General features: G+C 41.2%; 1 protein-coding gene across 3 annotated transcripts in view; it reads right to left on the reverse strand.

Annotated features, from left to right (window-relative positions):
* The window catches only part of fgf11a (fibroblast growth factor 11a), a 66,351-nt gene that overhangs the window by 27,901 nt on the left and 20,295 nt on the right, over positions 1–18,155 (reverse strand). For 2 of the 3 annotated variants that reach the window (XM_029840784.1, XM_029840783.1), the window contains one exon: positions 5,319–5,429. In XM_029840784.1, coding sequence (XP_029696644.1) covers positions 5,319–5,429 — 111 coding nt within the window. Of the gene's footprint in view, positions 1–5,318; positions 5,430–17,911; positions 18,003–18,155 lie in introns of those variants that run through there. The other variant, XM_011618736.2, reaches the window with a different exon arrangement.

Genomic DNA, 18,155 nt, shown 5'->3' on the forward strand with positions numbered 1-18,155 from the left:
ATATCCTCTATATCTCCTGCTCAGCTCGCCAAATATTGCTGGTAGCTCACAAAACTGGATTGACTGCAATTCAGAGTGAACATATATTAAACTGATCAACTGGAGCAGATGAATTGGGAGGTTCAGTCCTAGATGGCTGCCCATGCCACTCACACCAACTATAATAATAATAAAAATCCTCCTACTTGAGTACACAGAGAATGATTAAATATTGTATTTATTTAATGTGATCCATTAAGCACAATGTCCTTGGTGTCAGCTGGAATTAAAATGATGGGTCATAGGCCTTTTTTTCCCATGAGACTTTTACATTTAAAACATTTTCAAAACTTTCAATGCTACTTGTTTGGTTTTCACTCTGTTTAATAGGGAGGTAGCTCAATTTTATTTCATTAGTAAAGTATGAGCTAAGTGACGCTCTTAGTGTAACATTTCTGATTTATACCTGGATAATATAACATATAGGTGGAAATAGGAATTGTTTGATAACCCTTTATAAAGCACTGTTTGAAATTCTTGGAAATTCAAAATCGAAACACCTAGATCATCACAGGAGGATATTAGAATTGTTCCTTTCTTCCTCTTTCAAATCTTATCAGAACTTTAAGTGACGTCATATGTCATTATCTTTTTATCGGCCATGTAGCCTGAATAGCCGTGATTGGAGAATTCTTGTGGTTCTGCTGTCTCACTTAGGGCAGGACGGCCTCTTTTGAGCAGAAGTTACCAAATATGATTGCTTAAAGCTAAATCCTCAACTCTGACTCTCAGGCACTGTGTTTCATTTTCCATCTGAAGGACAGCTGAATTAAAATTTCAGATTAATGATCCACAAAAGTTGTTTTAAATGAGCTAAAGTTCAGCACCACAATGTAGTGCACATATAAAAATAATTCACCACTATCACAAATCATTTTTTAATACCCCTTTTCCTTCTGTCAAACTTCTCTTTTCTTCCCTCTCAAGCACATTTAAGTAATCTTACTTTTTTGGAGTCTGCCACTTTTCAATGTTCTTGTTTTGCTGGGACTCTCGAGCAGGGACAAAGTTTTCTGGGTTTTTTTTCCTGCTCTGTTCTTTGAATCCGTTTGGTCTTATCGAGCAGGGAGGAAAGCTGAACAGAGAGTTGAGCAGACTCCTTCCAGAGATAAGCAGAATTTGCTTCCAACAGCAGGAGATGGTAATTACAGTGGATCAGGGAATCAGGCTGCTTCCTTATGGCTTTGCAAAGTACACAGTAAGAGTCAATCACTTTCATCTCTACTTCGTCTTTGTCTGCCAAGCTGTCTGTCTTGTCTCATCCCTTCCAAAATCAGAATTCAGAAAGAGAGTGAAGCTGCCATTATCATTCTCTTTCTTTGTTGTTTCACCTCCTGTGAGATCATTTCCATACCCTCCAAACATCTGTCACTGTCCTACTTGTGTTCCTACCACGACCACCAGCTGGTCATACTTGATCAAAAATATATTAATCTTCAAATATTTCACTGCTGCAAATGTAATACTAAACACCAAAAAGAAACTGTCCTTCCATTACTCTATAGGTTCCAAAGGTAGGGGTCAGCAGCCTTTGTCCTGTAAGACACTATCGGTACAATGCATTAAAATATAGGTACCCTCTATCAATAAATAGTTCTCGTAAGGTAAACTTATAATAACATGTTAAACAAAGCACCAGCAGTATCAGCATTGCCCAGCACATTTATTTTGACAGTCCACCCTGTCGAAAACATGCTTTCTTGTAGTTATTGTAGCCATTGTCAAGCTACGTGTGAAACACACGTGTAGCTTAACTAAGCCATTAAATGGCACCATTTTCTTTGTCACAGTCATGCTGATTTCTGGGTTGGGCCAGTTTCAGTTGACCTATGATGGCACACATCACAATCGTCCATACCGCACTAGCAAGTTAGCAACTCCAGAACATCCTGTGCCTTTCTGTGTACAGGCCAGAGTAGATCGACTTTCTGCTGCTTTATCTGCATGTGTTAGCGTGGTTGTTTCATGCTGCTAACATGTTTACACACACTTTTAAATTAAAATTTTAGTGGGCCTAACACAATAAGAACAGAAGGCCAATTCGATTCAATTCAAACAAATTATTCCGATCAAAACTGTGTTTGGGTTCTCTACAACCCCCAAGTTAACTTGGGTTAACCAAATAATACAGGGACACGTTTTTGGTTTGACATAATTTAATGCATTAATATATTGCTGATATCTGTTATATCCACGTTCATCCAAGGGGGAAAACCTTAAAATCTAAGTGAATATAATTCCAAATAAAATTCCATATCTACTAATGTAATATTAAAAAATGAAATGTTGACCAATAGGAATAAATTAATTTCATGGAAACGTGTAAAAACAACAGTCCGGTAAATAAAAAGCACTTTCCTCCGCCGTGAACAGACAATAAATCTCATTTGCCCCTCCGCTCCTTCTAATCTTTACCCTCTTCCTGCTTGATTACATCACAGCCTGGAAGAGCAGTGTGTCCCCCCTTCTGGACTCTACCTGCGGGGGGTGGGAGGCAGTGATGGAGGAGCCGTCGCTGTCTGCCAGATGCCCCATCATCCTCACAGGTTATGCCTCCCGCTTTACTCCCTCCGGTCTTCTGCCAATACACCTTCTCTTTCCTTTCACCCAGATTTTTTTCCCTCTTTTTCATTCTCATGTCTCTTTTGCCTCATTTCTTTAAGTATTTTGGTCAGTCCCACTTTCAGTTATATTTCCTCTATCTCCCTCAACACCTGTCCCCACATATTTCATCTCTGCCCTCAAAAATTGAGAGGCGGATAAAAAATGACAGAGGATAAAAAATGACAATAAGAAAACTGGCAATGCAGAAGTCTAAACTGGTCAAACTAGTCAGGGTGTATAGCATCATTCATTTTGATTAATCTTTATCTATGTAGATCCGTTACCATCACGTTTATCTTTACATAGCCCAGAGTCCGACCTCACCCACCAACCCTTTTAACAGGAATAAACCTTGAGCCAGACCAGGCTCATAATGTATGGACCCTACTGCTGATGGCTGGCTGGGTAGAGGAGGAGAAGAGGACAACAGACACCTACATGAAACATGCTGGATACAGGTTTATGATATCATGGGAAGAGGCGGTGAGAGGGTTAAATCAAGACCTTGATAATACAAGAGAGAAAAGTTTCCTTTTTCATTTGTATTTAGAATTTAAGAAATGCATCACAATCTGTGCTGATGGGGTCACTCACACATCTGCTGCTTTAATTATTCACACCATTTGCTGCTGATTTAACCCCTCCCCCCCCCCCCCTTGGTGTACGCTGCAGTCGGATGCATATTTACTGTCCTGATTAAAGGGGAAAAAGCATCAACAGAACTCACATAAGGAAACAATAAAATTCACCAATGATTATTTTATTCACCAAACAGAAGAGTGGGGTTGAACAAAAACCAAGGTCGTTGTGGGGGTGTATTGGCTTTTCACATTTTACATTGTCTTGCGTGGAAACCAGTTTAATCTCTCCATATCGTGCTGAGTCTCGTGTGTTTCCGCAGCCACTGTTATGGCTGGGATGTTGGGAAGTTACCTCTCATTAATAATGACATCAACAGTCATCGTCACTCATGAAACAGTAAAAAGGAAAAAATAAAGGATCCGTAAAAGAGTTTTAGATTTTTTCTTACTATTCTTTATTCTTCAACTCATCAATTAATTGTCATCACTGCAGTTGAGAGGCAGATTCTCTTGAGTGGTTGCTTAGAATTGCTGCAAATCAGGAAGGAGCACATGTCACATGACCGTGAACATCCAATCATTATCAGATTTCTGGAGTTGTAATTCATCATGAGGTCATTTTGATATATATATGATCAATAATCAGATTATGAAAAATCTGATTAACACAGCTCGGTCTGCTGTTTATACTGCTTGTCGGCCAGAGTCGAGCTGGTAAAAATGAGGGTGTCTGTTCTCATTGTCGTCAAATGTTGCTTGCACATGGGTTTAAATATTTGGGGGGGGAAATGTTAAACAACATGTCAATAGCCATGGTGGTTATTAGGATGGCAGCTCACAAACAGTTAGATCTGCTGCTCAGCCTGCAGTAAGTGGTCTATGATCCTTGGTGTTTGACTTTATCTTACAAAACATGCCTTTCTAACTAGGAGGTATTTAACTATCTGCCTAACCTGTTACAGTACATGCCTACGAAGCTATTTCTGAACTCCAGTTTTCTGTGCAGCCAGCCGGGTGATTGAGGCGCTGATTGATGCTCGGCTACACAGATGTCGATCACCTAACAATTCCTGCATAAATGCATAAATAAACAAATAAAAAGTGCACAATTTGAGTGTTTTTTTCCAAGTCTTACCTGTCAGCCTGAACTGTCAGGTGCTGAATATTTAAGACACGACATGAGAAGGTTTAAAATTCACTCTGGATGTGTGTGCTGTTGCTCATGAAGTGAAGGTGAGTCTACTCAGTTGCTAGCATTGGTTTTGAGATCTTGCTAACAAGATTTCACAATTTTCTCAATTTATGACTTTTTCCAGGACTTTTGCTTTGCTCAGAACACTTAATGGCATTAATATTGATCCTATTTTATGCACAGTAACTTTTCAGCTAAGATTATGCACTTTAAAAATGGGGTAATCAAGAAACCTTGATAGGCATGTATCAGTCCATTTACTTGATTTCTTTACGAACATGCACGTACATATTATCATTAGCATTTTTTTAAAACACATGCATGCCAAAAAGAAAAAAAAAACAGATTATCAAGTATATCTAAGTATACGAGAACAAAGACATTTAATATTGGAGGTAAATCTAGGTGCGTTAACTCAAATTCTCACAATCAGATTATTGCTGTTTGGTCTGGTCTCGAAAGGTTTTCATGTCATTTCATATGAATTTCATCATCTCTTAATTCCAGAAGTGACCCTTTGTCAACTTTATGCTGCTGCTTGCCATGTTTGTTTCTTTGCATATGTTGTATTTTAACATATGGAGTTGCACAAGACTGAAATAAATCTGACATAAAACTGACATAAAAGTATCTTTCTTTTGCTAGCATCCTGTGGCTTTGTAGTTTGCCTTAATAAATTTGCGAAGAAAAAGAAGAAAAAAATACGGCAATGTCATTGCACATTCATGTACCTTTAAAGCATGCAGTTCTATGAATAATTCCATCAAGAAGTCCTTTTTTAAATGTACATTGGCATCAAAGGAGAGGGAACCCCCGGTGGCTCCTGCACTGGCGTAGCTACAGAATAAACATGATGATTAAAGTGCTCGTCTGCTTCCCCGCGTCTCTTTTTGTTCACTTACAGAAGGAGCTGCTTTCGTCCTTTGTGCCTTCCATGGTGCCATCCGGCAGCATCTGGAGGTAGAAGCCGTGTCTGCAGTAAAGTCGCGTGACGATGCCCTTCAGCTGCGGCTCTGCGGCGCAAACACAGGATTAAACACACGTTAGCATCTGAGAGCACACATATAAACACACTGTTATCACCGTGCAGACTCGACTAAACAGCCAGCGGATCTTAATATTTACTCTGTGAAATAGTCAAACAGCGTGTGCTTCAGGTGTGTGTGGGTCGGCCCTTAAGATTTATGGCACCTTGGGGTCTGCAAAAACTGATGCATTTTTCAAGGATGCTGAACGTTCAAGTGGGGCAATGCGATACAGTCAGTATGTACTGTAAGTGTTTACATCCTGGCCAGTGTCACGGCATCAGTCATCATCAAAAATGATCAATGAACATGAATAAAAAGGAAAAGGCTGGCTAACCACCAACAGCACGTTTGCTGATGCTTCTTCAAGCTAATACGTGCAGTTATGTTTATTACTCAATTAGTCTAAAAACAAAAGGCTGGGTTTTATAGCTAGCTTGTGCTAATCACTGCATGTAAATTACTGTTTTGTTTAATTGTCATTATTAACCACGTCACACCCCAGTCAATTACTCCATGTGGGGTCTTGCAATCACAGTAACTTGAATAACATTTGATCACTGCCGCACTTTTCTGCGCATATCAACATGTAAATAAGCCCAGACATCTTTAGAGCTATTTACCATTGAGTCATTTCTTTGCTTATGGTGGCAAAGGTATGATGTCATGATGCAAAAGTTTCATATTTAACAACAAAAAAGTTCTGATCCTTGACACAAAAGAGGGCTTATTTCAGCACCGAGCCAAAGGCATCACATTTCCATCACAAAACACACCTTGAAAAAAAGGGAAGCAAAACCCAGCTCAGGTGTTCTATCAGGGGTCTGCAGGACAGCTGATTGTCTTTGAAAACAAAGGACGAGTGTAAATGGAAACATTTTCCCATTGAAAAAGAGTGGAAAAGGATACAAATTTGTGTGACAAGAGCCACAAAAACATTGATTTGTTGGTGGGAATACAATACATTTATTTTTTGTTCAATATTTCCATACGTTGCGCTGAAAGTCAAAATCAAGAATGTTGGAATTTTTTGAGGAGAAATATTAATCTAAATTTTTTTTGCAACGATGCTGTTAGCAAAAGAGGCCACAAAGCTCTGTGCAATTAGCATAATGTGGCAAAAATGACCCCCCGCAAAAAGCTTCACCATCGTGCTCCCAGCTTAATGGGCCCTATCCTCTATTCATGCTCAAATACAGATTTCCAGCCATTAACGACAGAATATGGATTAATCGGACCAACTGGTCATTGAAAACCAACTGGACATGTGCCCAGGCGTTCCACTAATGTTGGGTTTGTGTTGACGTTCTCACTTCCAGACATGCAAGACCTGGGGGGCCCCAAGCGCTAAGGGAGACTAGATAGCGGATCAGAAGGGATGTCAGAATGCTGAAGTGTTTCCACAGTTACGTTTTAATGAGGCCCATCAAATATGGATGAAGACAGAGGAGTAGCTGGAGGGGGTAGCTGGCGTTTGGCCCTCGGGTGACAGCAGGGATGTGCAGGGGGGAGTAAGTGCACTGCAAACCGTTTCTCTTCCCAAAGTTTCACTCGTGAAATTAATTATGAGGAATCCAATTCTCCGAGTATGTGCTGCAAGGGTTTTCAATTTTCAGCACATAGCAGCGCGGCCTGGAGTATTTTTTGTGCTGCTCTGTCATAATGTGAGTGACCCAAGTCACAGATGATGGCAGGGACGTTCAATTAATAGTGCTAATAATTGAAATAAATGCATTATTTGATCTTGACTTTCTCGCTCACTCGTAGAGAGTAATTTGAGTTGGGTTTGGGCATGCCCGGTCTCTAGGGGCAGTTGCTTTTGTTAGCTGTTCACTATTCACCAATAATCCCAGAAGCTGTATTTTTGACATTGCAGCAACTGCGAGCAAACAGCCATTGAAATACCACAGCCAGAGGGATTTGGAGAGGGACGGAAAAGCGAATTCTGAAAGAGTCAGAAAAGTTTCTGTTTTGAGTTCAAAGTGCAAAAAGAGGACTTGATGTTTTATACTGTGTCCTTCCCAAAAAAAGTCAAATATATAATACAGTATATACATTAAAAAAGTGGAGTTACAATTAAATTGGCGTGATTTGATACTCCTCTCGTGGAACATTTTCAAAAGAAGGCAGTTAGCATCAAAACTACCCAGAGTAAATGGTGCCTAATGTAAATTAGCAATTTAACGGTATTAAATATGGGAATAGTAAGAGCGAAGAAGCCAGACGGGAGAGTTCCTGCAAGAGCCACATCCACTAAAAACAGAGAGATCAATTTATAGAACAATTTATATCATGTTGTCACAACCTCAACCGTGTGTTGTTTGAGTGTTAGCACGAACATGTGTGCAAAACATTGTGTGAGACTTAAAAAGGCAGGCAAATAGGTCTGAATTGGCAGAAAGGTCACCAAACGACGGGACGGCATCATCGAAAGGATGCGCAGGTGGACAGCAGGTGTGCTGCAGTGGGAGGGGCCTATTGGTGGAAAAGGATTCACCAAAAGGAAATTTGAATTTCCTCGCCACCTCGACACAATTTGTTCTTCATGGAATTGCATTTGCACGCCATGACCGCTCAGAATGCATATATTCTTTTATAGAATGACATTATTGATGGTGTGATGACATCAGAGCATGGCAGAGGAAGCGCAAACAACAAATTTGGGAGAGGACTGCTTTGGGAGTATCAGTTCCGTATTGCAGCACAAAGCTAGCTATACGCAGGACATATCGATGTTAACATCATATGGCCAACAGTATCATATATTATGGATTTAACTATACAGTTCAGACTGTTCAGTACATACTGAACATACATGCTAATCTAAACTGCAGTTTTTGCTGTGGGCATCAGGATGTTGGAGCTCATTACGGTTCCATTAAGCCTCAATGACTTGAATAAGTCAAAGACATGTTGGCATGTAATCCTCGCTTTCATCCCGACCGTGTGACACAACATGTTTGCAGGCCCGCCATTGGCCGCCACCAGCGAGACTGAGCTGCTGTAACTACTGGAAGAGAACGGCTCATCCATCCCCATCGCTGGCTGACCAGACAAGGTCAAGGTCAACCGTGGAGTGTAGTAATCTGTAATATCCCAAGTGTTAATCCCAAATTAAGCCGCGGACCGCACAGCGGACCATGTGCTGCTCGACTTATCCACCGTGGCGCTGGGCGGCGGAAGCGGATGCTTGACCTTTAAAACGACTCCACCTCTGCTCATCCCTGTTTGGTAATGACGTCGTGATCCAAAACACTTGCCCATCGGCAAGGACACGTGCTGCTGGGGCCCGGACCACACAAACACGCCAGTTTCAACCTTCTATTCACATGCAGAGTGCTCAGTTTTAATTTTCTATAGAAGCCAGACTAAATGTGAGGCAGGACATCAATGTGTTTATTGGAAACGCTAATTGGTTCGAAATATATAATATTAATCAAGAAAACAAGCTATGAGAAACAGGCTGGATAAACAAAGGCTCGATCTGACAAATATCAGAAAGCACTGAGGCGTATCGCTGGAAATCTGGATTGGGCGTTTTTTTTGTCTGTTTGTGTTTGTAGCCGCTGTTTCTATGCAGGCAGCTTTAGGCAAATAAACACGACAAACGCACTTTTGCGTGTTCAGGATAAGCAGAATTTGAAAACCTGCCAATAAAAATGAGAACGGCCGCAACGTGACTGATTTACTGCATTTTGCTGATTTGCGCCGCACACAACGGTTATCGATCTTAGCGCGAGATTGGTATCGGCCCCAGGATCCTTTGTTTACTTTGACTTCTGTCATCACAGCAACTCAGGAGACGTAAGGCTGAATGAAATCAGAAACCATGGGATCACTTATTGGTTATAGGCAACACAATGCTGCTGGACATGCTAGCTGTGGCTGCTTTTTTACAGCGTTTTTAGTCATATGTAGTAACTCAACATGCTATATGTGTGTGTATATATATATATATATATATATATACTCCAGCACTTTCGGGGGTGTCTCCCACCTGGACCCTGGGACCTCCAGTCCATACTTAATGCAGATGTTCCTGTACATTATGCCAATCACCTGGTTATGCCGCTCCATGTATGCCTTGCCTGCTAACATCTTGCGCCCTGCTGTGATGTGTATGTGTGTATCCAGTATATATAAATGTCTTCCTATAAATCTCAAAAATGAACTGTAATGGCATTTCTGTTGGAGTAAATCCACTGATAAGTCTTCAGGGTTTGTTGTGTCCATCAACAAGAGCTCATATAACACGGCATCAGACCAGTGCTAGATTCCAGACATATACGTGGCTAATTTAAAGATTGGATTTCATGCCACTTGTGTTGCTAAACTTATGTAGCCGAATGGGACAAAAAAAGCAACCATAAGTACCTTGTAACCCATATTAATCACTGACTCATTGATACAAAAAAGTATCCTGTTTTGTTTTTCTGCTCTTTATCACAGTATCGTCACCACAGCATGTGTTGTTTGTGTGTGTTTACACAACAGGAGGATTTGTGCTTATAATCCCACAGACATCCAACTCCAACTATGGAGTGACCTTAATAAAGATCAGGATTAAAATCATTTAGCAAGAATTTCAACCATTTAAGTCACCCTGAACCCTTTGGCTCCCCGACGTGTCCAGTCAGATGACAACTGGGCAGTGACTAGAGTGTTATTTTCGCCCATATTACACACTCCACCTCCTAATGTGGGGGCGTGTGTGCCCCTTGGACACCTTCGCTGACACTTGGCTAAAGACTTGGACAGGATTTGCCAAGGCCTGGTTCTGTCAACAGACACATTCTGTCCTCCTTTTCTCCGTTAGTCCATTCTGCCTTGTTTTATACAACTGCCAAAATAAGTTACCAAGAAAACCTCTGACTACAGTACAAATATGATAAAATTAAAGTATGGCCAAAAGAAAATTGGTTATGTCACGTAAATAAGAATGCGCCGTCATAGTTTGCAAATTTAAATTACCCTGCAGTAAATATGGACCCAAGCAAAAAGACAATTTATTCTGGACCCATCTCCCCTTGAGGAAAACATGTAAGAAAACTCAAGGAGGGTCAAGGTCACTTGGAAGAAATGAAAATAAAGAAGCACAAGAGCACAATATTAGGGTTTGTCTCACTCTGCATGACCACAGTCACTTGAGTTGACACTGATGTTTCATTTAGCCAGCGGCACGATGCAGTTTCCTTCTTTTTTCAGTCCCTCGTGTGTGACGGACCACTTGACAATGGCACACTCACGACAGCCAATTATTAGAACTCCATTTGTTTGTCATGTCTCTGTGGCTCTGTGGGGCAGCACAGCTGTGTGACATCCCTGACACATTGTTAATGAATCATAGTCATTGTATGTCCTAAAGCAAAAAGGGCACAACTGGAGAAGAATTTCACATCCGCATTTTTGAAAATTAGCTTCCACATAAGGCTGCTCCACTGGTTTCCTCTTTGAAATGTCGATTAGGCCTACAGGCACGTGCCAATGGTTGATTACTGTAATAAATAGTACCAACAGCCAGTATCTCCTCAAGCTATGGCTATTGCTACATACCGTGCAGTTCTTTTCCAAGTTTACTGAGGGGTCCGTTAGGGGAAAGTATTGATTTCATGCTCAAGGTATGTAGCAATAACCCTGCCAAATAGCGTCGGACCTTTTCAACTGACCTGTGACGTCACACACCAAACATTTCCCCACATACTGCGACTTACTTCCATAGTAAAGCTTATACAAGCAGTAGTAATACAAGGTTACATAATATAGCACTTTGCTTTATCATCAAATCCCATTGGCATCCTATTCACCTGTAATCAGCCACAGTATTTAGGCCACAAATCCACATGTGCCCGTTGCCAGATTGTCCTCTGTAGTACCCATGATAAAGACCGCTGCTGAGTTTGAGTTTGTGTGGTGCTTGGGTCTTTGTCCGCATCGTGTCAGGAAGTAGCTAATCTGAAGACCAATGCCAAACCTCCCACCTCACCGTTTTTCCAAAAAATTTAAAATGGTGCCTTGTTAATAACATATATTTTATGCTGCTTACATTTAAAAAAAAAAAATCAAAGAGAAATACCACAATGGACAACCAGCAACTTAACCGGCATTAGCAACTGAAGCTAAGTCTCATTATCCTATGAAGTGACATGAACCAAACAGGCCAAAACAGTATTGCACACAACATGCAGCCAGCTGGCTGACAGATCAGTTGTGGTGCTCCGCAGATTGAAGAAAAGCCTGTTTGTGGGTGTTTTTCAAGTATTTACTCCTCAAGAACCACGTCAAAAGTGGTGAGAGTTAGCAATTATGGCTCTGTCGGTGCTATTTCGCACTGTGCACGATGGAGCCAGAAACACTTCTCAGTTTCGTCCACAGTTAATAAGCTTGTTACTCCCCACTGACTGTAATATTGTCTTTCCCAGCCACTTGCATGAGCGCCCTAAAGCTCTTAATGCATGAACATATGGATTTTACAACGGCTAGCATTTCATTTCCAGACATTTATAGCATCCACTGGTAAACAAATGAAAAACAATAACATAACCAGTGTTGCAATGAGACCATGGCCAAAAATATATGTTTCTTCTTTCAATTCATGCTACAGAGTTTCTTTTTTGTGGGTGATATTTGCACTTTTCTCCACATGCACGCAGCATATGTATCAAATTAGGGACTCCGAATGTCCCCGGATGACAATGAATAATGAGGATGAAGGTGGGAAGTGCCTTTATGATAATGGCCATATTTACAGGGACCATCAATCATCTCCAAACAACCAGGAAATGTGTTTGTCATAAGATGGTAGAAAAGGACGAGGTAGAATGTCATTAAACCGCTTGCTTTCAACATTAGAACTTTGTTGCACAGGGGCTGGTGTCGGCGAAGCCGCTCCAAAACTGCACAAACAGGCCATAAAATTATCTAAAGTGGGGGAAAAAAATCACTCCTTGGTGCAAGGCCGATCGAGTTGACATTTGGGGAAAATCTAATTCGGATATGTCAGACTCAGTATTTCACAAAACAAGATCAACCCCGCCAGCAGCAGCTTCAAAAGATGGAGAGAAATGTTTTTGTGTTTCCCTTGATCTGCAGTGAACATTAGCACAACCTATAATGTGTTGGCAAAACATTAAAATGGCATGTCAATTGCAAATGCATCAAAAAGAGCAGTCCTCTTTAATTCATGCACCAAATGTGGTCCAAATCAGATTCCCTCCAATCTACTCAGCTTCGTGGGACATTCAATGTCTAACCCCAATTTTAGCTTCATTATACGAGCTATTATGTAATTATCACTTTTAGGGTCTTGATGAAACAGACTAGTGAGAACATCAATTAATTTTGTATCCCACACAGGCCTCGAGAGGGTCCCCATTTTTTCCAACATCTAAATTAAAAATTGGGCCTTTGCCATCCCAAGGTAACGGCAGAACAAATGAAATAATTGTGGGAACTCTGCTCTATAAGACACAAATAATGGAGAAATGGGAAAGTGGATGGTTTTAACCAGGCTATAAAAATGCAAATAGCTGCATCAACAAACAAATCACGGTTATTACAAGTGAACAGTAGTGGTTTATACATTTAGCACAACAAGGTACTGTTGAAGTTTGAGTCTCCTGGAGTTGAAAACATGCCACCTCATGGCACAATCTATGTTGCACACATTGGACTAACAGTAAAAAAGGCTAATGATCAAAAGAACAATCTTGGCTCAGTGGGTTGCTACGTTGTTAGCATAATGACATACCATTTAACGAACTAGCATGAAAGCGACAGCCCGGTGGCAAACACCCTCCGACCTGTTATACAATTGGTAACTTAATCGTGTGGGTAGCTATTCAGCCACCCGATCCACAAATTCCTAGATGACCCTCTGAGCCTGTGGGCTACTTGAGGGTGGACCCACTGCTATGTTTTAGGACGTGCCAGGCCATGTGTTCAGACCTTGTGCCAAGGACAGGATGAACTGATCTGTATTTTGAATCCTCTTTGGGGTTTCCTTAAACATTGTCCTTTCAGCCTGGCCTTTCACATAGGGTAAAGTTGTCTAGTGATACACTAGCTGGTGTAAATCATACTCTCCCCCCAAAAATGCAGCTCCTGCTACCTATAGTTAAACTCTACTGAAACAAATAGGAGGAAGTGAGTCAGACTGTGGCAGTTATTTAAAAAGCAATGGGTGAATTTTGTAGCCGATGCTGTAAAGCTTCATGACTTGAAGATTATGCGAACGACTTAGTGATTAAGTCAGGCAGCGTGTGTATATAGAGAGGGTGATAAGAGATGGTAGAAAAAGAACCAAATAGAAAATGGAATGGGAGGCAATGAGAGAAAGTTACCCTTGGGAAGGAGTTTGCTTGGTAAAACGCTAACAGACACAAGATTATGGAATAAAAGGGGAGAAAATGACTGTGAGACTAGGATAAAGAGAAGTAGCAACCTGGGTCATGTCCGAGGTTGTGCTTTAGAATTTAAAAAGCCCCTTCAGATACACAATACAGTACTTTCAAACCTTGTTAGCGCATCCATATAGTCTTTGCCTTTGACTGCGTGAAGGAATGTAGGTCTCCGGTGGTCTGCTGATGAACCCAAGGTGTATTTCTACTTTAGGCACATTGACTGGTGGGGATAGAAAATGGATGGATGTTGTACTAACTGACCTTTTTGACAGATGTATATTTTGTCGTAATTTCTGTGTTTTAGGCGAGGCCTCAAACATCATCAAAACTCACTTTTTCATCACTTGCCAACAAGATATCCGAAGTCAGCATTTTCTTATCTCATATTCAGAAGGAATTAATCAGTAAATGTTATTTCAAAGGCCCTTCCAAAGTGTCTTCTGAATTGGAAAATCATAGAAAATAGGATGCTGACCAATTTAGGGGGAGAAGTTGGTTACTTATTATTCACATGAAATTATTCTCCCTTGCACACGCATGTCAGTTTATGACAATGACAAAAGGTAAGAAAGAACAATGTGATTGAGCCATTTTGGAGCAGAGGTAGCTGTAATAATGACAGGATTACTTGAGTTCAAATTCTTCTCATTTCAAAAAAATTATTTCTGGTAAAACTTATCAAACAAAAGCAAGTCCAGAACTATAATAACATCAAATAGAAGTGTGGCAACTGATATAAAATATTCAAATCAAGCATGTAAACAGTTTAAATTTTAAAAAAGTGCATTTATTTTAGGAGAAGAAACTGAGAGGAATCAGAGACGATGGCAAAGTTCCATGGGGGTAAATGAGGGAAATAAAGGAAGCACAGGGCTGTGACATTATAAGAAAGTGCCAGAATAGTCAAAGAGCCACAGAAAGAGATGGAAGCAAACCATAAAATGATGTGGAAAGCAACTGGGGGAATCAAAAGATGGGAAGAAATGGGTGGGGTAGAGGGCCAGTCAATCATGGTTTCATACCAGTGAAAAGAGCCAATGACCAGGAACAACCATACTCAGTTTATCCCTCCTCTCCATGGAACGGCCACTCGTGCCACCGTCAACACTTTCTTTTCGGCGACCTCCTCACAGATAAATAGTAATCGTCCCCGAGGAGCCATTAGAGGCAAATACAAGCCAATTTCCTGTCTATAGAAGCTCACTAGATAACACTTAAAGAATATTACGCCATTACTCACACCAGCGAACAAAGCGGATGCACAAATATATCACGTGGAAATGCGACGGGAGCACACTCGCCAAGGTGCCAGTTGGCAAGAGGAGTCAAGTTTACAGCTTTGACTGATGTTGATAAGATTAAAGTGTAGAAACTTGGAAAAATGTTGGTCTCTTAGGATGAAACTTTAGTGGCTTTAGCAAAAGTTTGAAGTGCGATAAAGACTGAGCGGGACTAAAAAGTCATATATACCTTTTATCCAGACAATATTTCAGATTTTGAATGTAATGATATTTCTCAGAGTATTTTTTACCGTTATGAAAACACAATGGATTTAAATGGTCACAACATTATGTACTGAATAAAACTCAAGTTCTCTAGAAGGGAATGAGTGGGAAACAGGAAAGGTTGTGAAATCCTTGCAAGAAACAATCAGTGCATTTTGGAACAAGATTGAGGTCTGAGAGGAAGGATGGGTTGACTTCAACCACAGACAGATGAAGAGCAACTGGACATAGCTTAATTTGAGTCCAAAATGTGCAGTTCCTCACTTGACCACTAGCTTATAGGGCCAAAACAGCCAAATCTAGATAACTGATATTTTCAAAAATGGCCAATCGGGAGCAAAGATGTCTATGATTTCAGCCTTTTGTTGCAGACTCTGTCCAGTTCTTACACTTGAAAATATAGAGGGCTCCTGATCTATGCCTCTTCACTTCGGTCGAACTTTTCTTTGGATACGAATGGTTGTACGATTCCTCGTTAATTTGTTATTTTGAAAAGGCAGGTGGACAAAATTTTATGGAGGGTAAAACTTTTGTAAACGTGCAAGCTGTGCATTGTGAACCATCTGGAGTTGGTTTATCTCCAGAAAGGCAAATTACCACATTTACTAAAGCAGCATTCTGCTTTATTTCAAAGGAAATAATATTTTATGTTATCTGCGCTATGTCCGGAGCAGCATACAGGTGTGTGTGAACGTGGCTTTGTATTTACTCCCTACTGAGTATCAATTGTACATTCATCTAGCAAAGCCAAAACATTTTTGTGAAGTGGGGCCATCTTGGCAGGTCCCCACAACTTCAAAAGTCTGCTAAGGGTTAAAACAGGCTTTAAAAGTTGTGGTGAGACCTGGGTTAAGGTCAGGGTTGGTGGGTTAGTTGGGATGTTTGGGGTCAGAGTAGGGAGCTGGCGAATGCATCATATCTATTCAAATCCCCACAAAGATAGCAATACAAGGATGTGTGTGTCTGTGTGTGTGTGTGCTTTCTTGGCTTAGACTCTGACAGAGATGGATGAGGCAGGACCGGCCCTGCAAGGGACTTGCGTGCATTTATGTCAGTGACCTCTGATCTCAACGAGGCCGGCGGCAGTGGACACGCTCTCCCACCGCGCATTAGTTAATGACCGACCGCCGACTCCCTGCAGTTCACACACAAGCACACACACGCAGGTGGTTTTTCTGTCTTCAGGATACCTGGATGTCTCAAAATTGTTGTCCCATTTACAATGGTTATTTAAGAACATGTTGAAGTGATAGTAAATATTTCTGCAGTGCCTCTGTCTTAGCCGCAATACAGCAATTTATTACATCCAATAATACTAATAAAGCTACATTTAAGCTCATACCAATAAAGAGAAAAATACGGTCTGCTGTCAGATGAGGACAAAATGTCTTCTCAGATCTAAACATATGGATCCATCATGTTTCACCTACTCTCCCCTGTCCTCCCTTCTTGTCCTCTTTTCTTCCTCCTTCACAGTGCTGAGCCAGCACTTCCTCCTCCTCTCGCTCACATCCATCTCTCTCCCTCTTCCTCTGCAAGTCACAGCAGTGGAACATGGAGCCCAATGCTAATCAGGCTCTGGAGTACGGACGCCCGTTTTTCACGCGCTCCATCAGTCTTCTGTTAAGTGGGGGGGTAGAAAAAGACTAACTTTGCTTCGCCTTTCATCTACGTGGCTCCTGGCTTCATCTTTCTGTCATTTTCACACTTGTTTATTTAATGTCAACATCTGCTCCCAAATAGGACAATCAGTGTTTGCAGATAGTTGATTTCCTTCTTACCATTCTTTTGATTTTTAACTGCTGGAGCTTTCAGAGACACTCCACATCGCAAATCTATTGTATTTTATGAGACCTAAGTGTAGCACATTGCTATTCAAAAGCTATCCCTGATTTAGATGACAAATTCTGCATAGCAACCTAGCTGCATCCACTGTGACAACCACAAGGGTATCATAACACAATGTACCATCATCCCAAAATGCCTCCTGGTAGCAAAACAAAACCACAACAAAATATTCCCCAACCAACCGAAGAGTTGTGCGGAGGTAACGATACAAACAACTCCATGCACGTGGTGTTTATTAGTCATCACATTATTTTTAAAAGCTTATTTCTTGTGTGAGCCAGCAAACAACCCTGAGGTTTACTGAACGTAGCTCATAGCTTTATTGACACTAATCCGGACCTCTTTCTGCAATGATTTATTTCTTCGATAGCGCCTGGCACTCTTTAATGTAGCTGCAATTAAACAATTCAAGATCCTCCAAAGTGAGCTAAACAGAGGAGGGTATGTGGCAACACATATATTTGCATGTATGTGTGGAATGGTAATACCTAGGGTGCCGTGGCAACCCTATGGGGAACAATAAGAGTGGCATACTGCTCATCGCTGCAGGCAACAGCTACTTCATCAACTGCAAAGTTGTTGTGTTGTCTCCCAAGTCTCTCCACGTCTCTCTCTCTCTCTCTCTCAGTGTAATCATATCCCTTACACCACAGGCTTCCAATCTAATCTCATGCATCGCTACTCTTTAATTAAACTGATTTGCGGGGACGCTCCTCACCTTCCATTCTGTCCCCAATCCATTCATGCCTCCACCTATACCAAAATGTGCAGTACCTTCTCGTTGGCAGCCCCGCAATCAGCTCAAATGCCACCTGGTTCACAAAATGTTGCTCCTAATTATTTCCTGATCTCGACCATAGCAGCTGTTCCCCGTCCAAAGTGATTGCTCTTCGACTGATGAAGCCCAACGTCGGCTCGACAGTGAACAGCTGACCGCGAAGGGATGGGATTTGTGAAAATCA

Source organism: Takifugu rubripes, chromosome 8 (assembly GCF_901000725.2).
Source record: "Takifugu rubripes chromosome 8, fTakRub1.2, whole genome shotgun sequence".
NCBI classification, from domain to species: Eukaryota; Metazoa; Chordata; class Actinopteri; order Tetraodontiformes; family Tetraodontidae; genus Takifugu; species Takifugu rubripes.